Raw genomic sequence first — 9,489 nt, forward strand, 5'->3', positions numbered from 1 at the left:
ATTTTTTGAGAGTATACTCTTGTACTGCGGTATGTCTTTTCGCATACCGAAACGTCAGCCATTGTCTCTCGCGTTAGATTTTTAATCTTTCGCCAAAGAAGAACCGCGCATCCATTCAAGTGTCAATAATGCGCGCACACAACGATGCGCGGCCAACGTGATACAAATCTGATAAGCATCGCCGATGGGAATTTGTTAGAAGCTAATAAGCTTCTTGTCGTACACACTGCGAAATCAGTGAGAAGCGATTTCTTAATTTTCTTTGTATGTACACAAGAATAATATACATCAACACCTTTAAATATTTGTACTATTTTTTAATGTCTCTATATATAAACCCTTGAACCCTATGTCATAATCAGTATAGTTTCAATGTTATGGTAACTCACTACGATACCCTGGCACAACCGTACCCGGTCTCCCTTAATAGCTTAAAAATATTATATTAAATTCACCATTTTATTAATTGAATTTTTAATTTAAGTGTATTATATTTTGTGTTTGATGCCTATAGTTATGACTTAAAAACCCATCTAAACTTATTGTTGAAAACTTAATATAATTCTTCATCTCGATTTGTGTTTACATAATTTACTAAAAAATATTGAAAATTAAAAGTTTTTTTGTTAAAATAATAAATACATATCCTTTACATATTATTTATTTTTTCCAGAAACACCGCTCGATCTATCGACAGCTCTTCTGTCAAGAGTTATCACCCTACCAGTTTCACCATCCACAGAAGATGAAAGAAAATCATTATCTGGAGAATCGACAACATCATCGTACTTCGATCATAATTCTACAAGTTTTCTACATCAAGTTACGAAAATTTACCCCAAGATTTAACACGACGGGTTTCAACCAGCGAACCCCATGATTTGTCACGATCTCCTAGAAATCATTCCAATAATCCTTCCCTAATGTTAGGAACTTATCGGAATCCTTGAAACATTTAGGCCACTCACCGCCAACGTACATACCAGAAGCTATTTTAGGCAATAGAAATCTTATGGATTCTGTGAGAAACTTACATAGTACGCCTGAGACTTTAAAAAATATGCCTGACCCTCTTCGAGGTTTGCACAATCATTCGCCCGCATCTCTACGGCATTTATCAGAATCTCTCAGAAATTTTAGTGATCCTAGACATATATCCGAAGCGATGATGATGCAATTTGCAAATGATTTGCCAATGAGACATTTGCACGAATCTCTAATAAACTTAAGCCATTCGCCAGCAGGAGTGAGAAATCTTTCAGATTCTTTGAGGAATTTACAAAATCATTCACCTAGTGCCTTGAAAAACCTACAAGATACGATAATAAATGCTGCCGAAGCACATAACTATAACAGAAATATCACAGAGCACATGAGAAGTCTTAATCATTCGCCAGAAACGTTAAGAAATCTTTCAGAGTCTTTGAGGAACCTGCAAAACCATTCACCAACATCTGTGAGAAATATTACTGAAACCATTTTGAGTAATAGAAACTTAACAGAGAATATGATGGCAAATCAATCGTATCCAGGAATATATCAGATTCTCTGCGCAATATGAACCACTCTCCGGACTCGCTTAGAAATTTATCAGATTCGTTCAGAAACTTTTCGAAAAATACTGACTATAACGACAATACACCAAGAAATTTGACAAAATCTCCAGTTTTTGGAACGACAAAAATAAATCAAGTTTCGGAAAAAACAAATATTAGTGTAACAGCCTTAGGTACGCCGCGGGGAGTAATGAGGAAAGAAGGAAAATCTGAACGAACACTTCTGCCGTGTGAAGTTTGCGGAAAAGCTTTCGATAGGCCCAGTTTATTAAAAAGACACATGCGGACACATACAGGTAAGAATTATTATTATTATCTTTAAAATAAATAGCATTTATTCATATCATTATCGTAAAGTTGTAATCATGGAAGTATCGATTACATATACATTGCAGAAATGTAATAAAAAGTGTAGATGTTAATTGGCCTTTTGAAGTACGACGTTTTGTTTGAAATCTTTGATATTAAATTTTATGGCAGCGGAAGTTTTAATGCAATGTGTTTTTTAAATGCGTTAATCTTAATCCCTTAGGATAATCTCAATAAAATTGAACACATAAAAATAATTTTGTGTTGTATTACGTTATCAAAATAACGAGCACCAATGCGACCCGCAAGCGCACCATAAAACAGTGAATAGCAGACATTTTTTCCATCCTTGGGAAAAAACTTAGCCAATATAAAAATTAAAGTATAATCTGGTAATTTTTTCTCAAATTAAATATTTATATTTAGACATATTTTCATACATGCCTAGATGGCGGCGCTGTTTTGTATGAATGTTGGTATGAGTGATAGTATGGATCTATATGAGATTTGCTATGGGTGGATAATAAGAAATAAGAATAATGAATATATAGTAGCAGATAAGCAGTTAGAGAGAGATTATAGTGAAATACGTGTATAATTAAGAATTGAAATTCGTAACAAAACCCAGAATATAAATTTTAATTCATGTCCATAAAAATCAGATGAAGACATAATGCAGAAAATTGAATAAGGTACATTTAGTAATATATCTAATAATTTATTGACTAATTTACTTGAGGTTCACTATATGTTATGTGAGTAATTGATAATCAATGTGACAATTGATATTAATGAAATTTATAAATACAAAATACAGAATATTCACTAGCTCCTCATCTGATTCTTTACCATCTCATGCGGATATGTTAAACCCGCAGCTAATTAAAACAGTTCATTATTATTATCGGAACATTAATGGATTCAAATTAACTATATCGATAAAACGACAGAGTGCCAAATTAAGCATGCGACATCGTAAATTCATCGGCTGTATATACGAAATGACTGTCGATAAAGATAAAACCAAACCGTATGATGTGGTGATATATATTTTGAGGTTAACGCCATTTGAATCTGATTGCTTTGGAGTTAATAATGGGGAATAGATAAGTCTAACTTCCTGGTGTATCCAAATAATTTGAAATAGAAACAAAAAAGGACAATCTATCTTTGCGAGTCCAATTTGCTTTTATTGGCTCTAAGACATAACAAATCCATTACCCTTCTAAAGGCAATTTACTCAGATTTCACTCGCGCTAACTATTTGCTAACGTTGTCGTTATTAGTAGGTACTAATTTTAGTAAATTATCGTATACGCGTTATTTGAAAACATATAACAAATAAACTACATATTCGATCTATGTATCATCTCGCGACACGAAAAAAATTTATACGAGATTTATTCGTGTTTTATATTTTATACTCTGCTAATGATAAATCTTCTGGTAGTAAATCAAGATAGTGCGCCTATTAATTCTGGACTTGATTAAGTAATTAGTTCATTTTACGATTTTAAATTTCGAATTGACGACATCGCGGTGCCGAAAAAAATGATCCCGTTTTAACTATCCAAATAGTGGACTAATAATATCCGTATAGAAATCGATATTTGTATCACAATTCGGTGATTGATCGAAAAAAATGTATTTTAGTAATAGAAATAGAAGAAATCTTTTATTACTTCTTGGAGAAGATATATAAAAAATAATTTTTAATAAAATAGAGAAACCCCAGAACTAGTTTAAGGTTGTTCGAATTAGTTTATACATTAATGTAGCGTAATGCCGTAGCACCTTCTTCAAAAAAAGAAGCCTGATTTTACTAAATTAACTATAACTAAAGAATAGATCAGTCATTCTCATTAAATACTATATTTTATTGAATAAATAAAAATAAAAAATTATTAATTCATTCTTCAAGTATGTACACAAGAAATTGAAGCGCACGAGCCGGTTGACAGAAGCAGATCGCGCGGAAACAAATATGAATTATACATTCATAATTAATACGATTTCAAATAAACAAAGTGACATATTTTTTCGTACTCTGATTCTGTTAATTCATGCGAGAAATTTTCAAATAGAGACATTACACTGCGTGGGCTTGATTACATTAAGAACATGTCATATGCTAATAGAAGAGATAGCTTATAGGCGAATAACTGTTGTTCGTAAATTGTGTAGTCGACCTGAAGGGAATTCAATAAATCAACAAATAGATAAATACAATACTAAATCGCTGCTGCCGAACTTGCCTTTAATTGACACTTGTGTTAGATGGATAAACCATAAGTGAACAACGACTATCGGATTAGCAAAGACAGGGCTGGGAAACTGAACAATTCTAAACTTTTCAATTTTATTTACATTCATACAATAAAGACTACTTGAAACTTTTGCTACTTAAAAAAGTATAATGATGTAAAAGCACTAATTTTCCAGTCGTTTTCTCCTTGAGTGTTTCAAAGTTTAATTACCTAATAAACTCTTTTTTTCAAATAAATTGCCATTCAACAGTATTTTTGCTTTTTCTAATTTAATTTTTCTAATTTTTAAATATTTATTCAAAGTTCACCAAGCTAAGAAAAGAAAGAAAGTACTCAAATGAAAGACTATAAAGAATGAAATCTATAATTCTGTTTATGAAAAAATTCACCATTTAAAAAAAAATCCATGATAAAAAAACGATTTTTCCAGTCGTTTTCTTTTTGTGTATTTCATATTTTAATTTTCTATAAATTCTTATCTCAAATAAATAATCATTTAACAATGTTTTTGTTTTCTGTATTTAATTGCTCTGATTTTAAAGTTCACCTAGCAAAGAAAAAGAAAAGTACCCCAAACCAAAGTCAATAAAAAATAAAATCCACAACTGTGTTTATAATTAATTGTATGTGTTTATAATATAAATGTATGCAATCTTGTGGGCTAAACAGAATTAGAATAAAATTCTAATAGATAAAATGTTTGATTTTGCTATAACGTTAATATAAAGTTAATATTAAAAACAAACAGAACAACGGGCCTAAATTATATTTTCATTTGAATGAAGGTATTCAATTTTTTATCGTACAGTTCGATTTTTGATTTGTTTATTTATATAATTTTAATTCACGTTATGCGATATCTTTTTCTTTTCACCTACGTCATTGATTTCCATTCATCCATCAGTCGGCTGAAGGGAATTGGATTAACAAGTTGATCATACGAGAGGCGATACATTTCGAAAGTGCATTATTAAAATGTTGACACCTGCTCTTGATCCGATCACAAAATGAAATCGAACGAGCTCTGTAAAAAAATAATAATGTAAAAAATCAACCGTTGACTCTAAGAGTATATAACTATGCAGTTACTCCATGCATGAGTATATGATCGAATTTATATGTGCATATGTAATGCCATTATAATAATTTTGGACGATGTACTTGAGTTCGTCGCGGTGAATGGCGAGCTTTTAATTGATATCGTTTGAAAAAATTATTATAGAGAAGTTTTGATTGACTTATTAATTGAATAAATCAAACATAAATCGAATATGTATTTAAGAGTTACATTTATATTTAGTGCAAACAATTTTTTTTATTAAAATGCTACGCGAGAACAGAATATTTACTCTCAAGTTTAACTAATTGCTTCTGTTTAGTCTACATGAGTGCATATACACTATTATACATACAAATTATTTATAAACATTTTTGTATGTCATGCATAATTTTATAACTTCTTATTCAGATGGTACTAATATATTATATTTAAATTAATACAAATGCTTACAAGTACTCAGTATTGTTACTAATGTGAATTATGAATTTTGCCCTCATACTTTGTACACAACACCTACGTATATATTTCCATACAAATGTAATATATTTATGTGAGTGTATGTAGATGGCTATCAAATGTGTGAGAAACTATATTGATTTTGATCGATCGTCATGAGCACAAGTTATGAACATGAGTGATCACCTAAGACGATCACTATGAAACATCACGTACAGCATATCAAATTTAATAAACCAATGTGTTTAAAACAACCTATTCAATTATAAGCATTGCTTGTTTGAACTATGATGTGTCGGATGAATAGATGGAGATATAGCCAAATTACTAGCAGATTCGTATATTGGATGTACGATTAACTTCCTACAATTTACTAAAAATTATAAAAGGAATTTTGATTTTGTGATTATAATTTTCTAATCTCAATATGGAAAGAAATATTGTTATTCAAAGTTAGGAATATATTGTGTTCTAAACATTGTCTGCTATTTTTGTCGTTTATAGTAATTAATAAGAATGTTCAATTTCTAATAATAACTTCAATGACTTATTGGATAATTGATTTTAATTAACAATTGTACATTTTATTCACTTTCAGGAGAAAAACCACATGTTTGTTCCGTGTGTAGTAAAGGCTTCAGCACGTCTTCCTCTCTCAATACTCATAGAAGAATACACAGTGGCGAAAAACCACACCAATGTCAAGTTTGTGGGAAACGATTTACTGCAAGCAGTAATTTGTACTATCACCGAATGACACACATCAAGGTGAGCTAAACATTACATTCAAATTTTGGACAATTGTCGAGATCCGTATTGAAATCATTGAATAGCTATCTGTTTCTATGATTCATTTGGATTTTCCTCGAGACTGATTTGTCTCTCATCATGGTAGTAATTTTAATACAATTTTTTTCTTATATTTTAAAATAGGATATTTATTTACTAAATCAAGAACATATCTAGAATAGTTCTACAACTCTTAAGATAAATGAAAAATATTAAACGCGTATGAATATTTAAAAATATTAGTAATATCTTTATTTATTTTGTTCTGAAAGTACATTTACTGCAATACAATAAATGAATAGAACTTGTTCAATGCTACATTTTAGCTAAATCTGATATGAAAATCATACTAAAGCAATAACTCAAGAATTACTAACATAGCGATATGCAAACCTGAACTTACCATAAAATACGTTTCTACCGTACAGGATTTTGTCCCTCCGGGCGACCGAGAGTGCACAGTAGCTTTTACCGCCGTAGAGCCGTAACGAAACGTTCGGCGACTTTATAAATAAATAAACGAATAAATAAAATCGGTCGCAATTATAAAAACGATCTCATTCAATAAACATAGAAAACCAGCGTATCAAAAAGCAACATCAAAATGACATCATTCGTCCGCCGATTAAAACGCTTAATAAGTATATTGATTAAAAAAAACTGTTCGCTAGCCTTTGTAAGTATATTCACCAGATGGGAAAGTCTCTTGAGATTTCTCCAATCAAGATATAATGATGTATTACTTATTTATGAAAATTTCTATTGAATTGAATAATATGGACAACATAATAATTAGTCACAATAACATGAAATAATGTTTTATAAATGATTGAAATATTTTATTAAAATATGTGAAATAAGTATAAAAAAATGTGTTGGACATTTACTTTACTATGTTCTTCTATAATATTATTTTTATAAGTTTTAAAAAAGCTGCATTAAAAAGTTATACCTCGTTTGCAATGCATGTAATAAATTTTTTGTACATTTCAAAATGATATAATTACAGAACCCAGACTACAAAATAATAATAATAACCATTGAGAAAAGATTCATATGTTTATGTCAATTGGTCATTTACGATGGACATTGCAAAATTCATATATTCGTGACCCGCGTACTTATATTAAGTTTGCATCGAGAGCATAAATATCCTTCGAAGGTATACGAGCTACCGTGGGCTCCGGGCTATTTTATGAATCGCGTGCTCATCGGCCATACACGGACTCCGGTGAGTCAGTAACTCAACATTCAATTTTATTTTTCCTTCTTTCGGAGAATAGAAAGATCACTGATGGAAACTTTAATCTAAAAATTGTAGGTACTTAATATAGCTTACTAGCTTTTCTTTGTGAAGTTGATAAGAAATGAGTGAAAGGTATAATCGGGAAACAGCGTGACAAAATGAACTATAAAATTGATAATAATTCGATTCGATGCCTATAATATTTCAAAGTCCATTTCAAAGAAATTAGTACTATTTCAATTCAAACCTATATCTTTATTCGAATTTGCAAAGTATTTATTAATACTAAACTATGAACTGATGTATTTTGTAAAATATTCCAACACGGTTTAAAATATTTATTATAGGTAATATTTGTAACGTATTTAATAACTAAAAGTTAAATGAAACATAATTAATGCAAAGATTTAGATGTATTCGCTGGCGATATTTATGAAATAAAATTTTATAAAATTGATTCCATTATTGCACCATTTATTTTCTATTTTAGTTTCTAGTAGGGTACTAGTCCCATGAGTCTCATCATATATAAAAAAATATTCTATTAAGTTATGTTTATACTATAAACAGAAGTAGTAATTACTAAAATGGTCTATAAAAGACCCCCAGAGGTTGGTGGCAACTTTCAAGGGGTCCATGACATCAAAAATGAAATTTAGGGGCCAACGAAATAAAAACTAGCTGTAAGTGGAATTCTGTCTTAAGGCAATTAAGGCATCGTGTTTTTAGGCAAATTGCTGGAACTTTCCGTACCGCAATTCAAAATTCGAGTTATTAAAAATAATCAAATAATCAATAAAAGTTGATCAATGATTTGAAACTTTTAATAGAATTTCGAACCATATTAAATAATTCGATCTTAAATCATTTATTTTGAAATATTTTGGAAATTTAGAATTTTTTCGTACTTCTTTACTGCATAGACACGAGATATCTAAGCGCGTAAGCGCCGCGCCGCCGTCTAAAGCGTGAACATTGGTACGGAACCCACAGAAATGTGTAAACAAAATTTATACTTATTGTTAAAATCTCTATAAAATATCTGATAATTTGATGTACATATGTCATATGTCAATGATCATTTTTGACCGTCAAATGGCATTTTTTTTTTACTTTTTTTACTAGATCTCCGAAACCCGCTTGACCTGCCTTCATGAAAATTGATCAGTTCTTTATCTTGTTAATACAAGTAAAATGTTTTTTGAATTATTCAAATCGGACGCTCCGGTCTCTTAAAAACTGAGTTACCGTTTTTGGCACTTTTTTCCCATATATTCGAAATGGCTAGACCTGCCTTCGCCAAAACTAATCAGCACGTCTCCTTATCAATACAAATCTAATGTTTCTTGAATAATTCAAATATAGTTTCATCCGTGTTCCCGAAATCGTCGACGAAAATTTGTATCCGAACACACACACATACACGCACATACATACACACACACATACATCCATTTTTCTAAGTATGCTAAAATGTTCAGAAGTTTTGAAACGTAAAGATACATAAAAATTTTCATTTTCGATTTTTTTTCGATTACTATAACTTGCCCTACGGGAAGTTAACTAGTAGTGGTAGTGGATCACAAAACACCATAATAATATATATTACTTATATTTATGCTATATCTGATAAAAAGTCGGTTTAGTACAGTTAGCAGTTTATAAAAAAAACTAGAGTGTCGGGTAAATAGCGGGCTCATGGCAAAGACCAAGGGTAGATGACAATTCTGCATATGTAATTTACATTTATGTACGTAAATTTATTTATCTGACAAATAATCCAACTTATTTATTATCATACCACTT

The 9,489-nt window shown here is 30.4% G+C and overlaps 1 protein-coding gene across 1 annotated transcript; it reads left to right on the top strand.

Annotated features, from left to right (window-relative positions):
* Positions 1 to 1,746: 1,746 nt before the first annotated feature.
* Positions 1,747 to 6,416, top strand: LOC113380797 (zinc finger protein 239-like; the record flags this gene model as incomplete). Its single annotated transcript, XM_026619876.1, has 2 exons — positions 1,747 to 1,852; positions 6,247 to 6,416. Coding segments are annotated over exons 1-2 (276 nt in total), but the record flags the coding sequence as incomplete, so codon positions are not given.
* Positions 6,417 to 9,489: the final 3,073 nt, after the last annotated feature.

The sequence above is a fragment of the Ctenocephalides felis genome, unplaced genomic scaffold (assembly GCF_003426905.1).
Source record: "Ctenocephalides felis isolate EL2017-DRISC unplaced genomic scaffold, ASM342690v1 CF-g0.4_SCAFFOLD_02378, whole genome shotgun sequence".
Classification (NCBI taxonomy): Eukaryota; Metazoa; Arthropoda; class Insecta; order Siphonaptera; family Pulicidae; genus Ctenocephalides; species Ctenocephalides felis.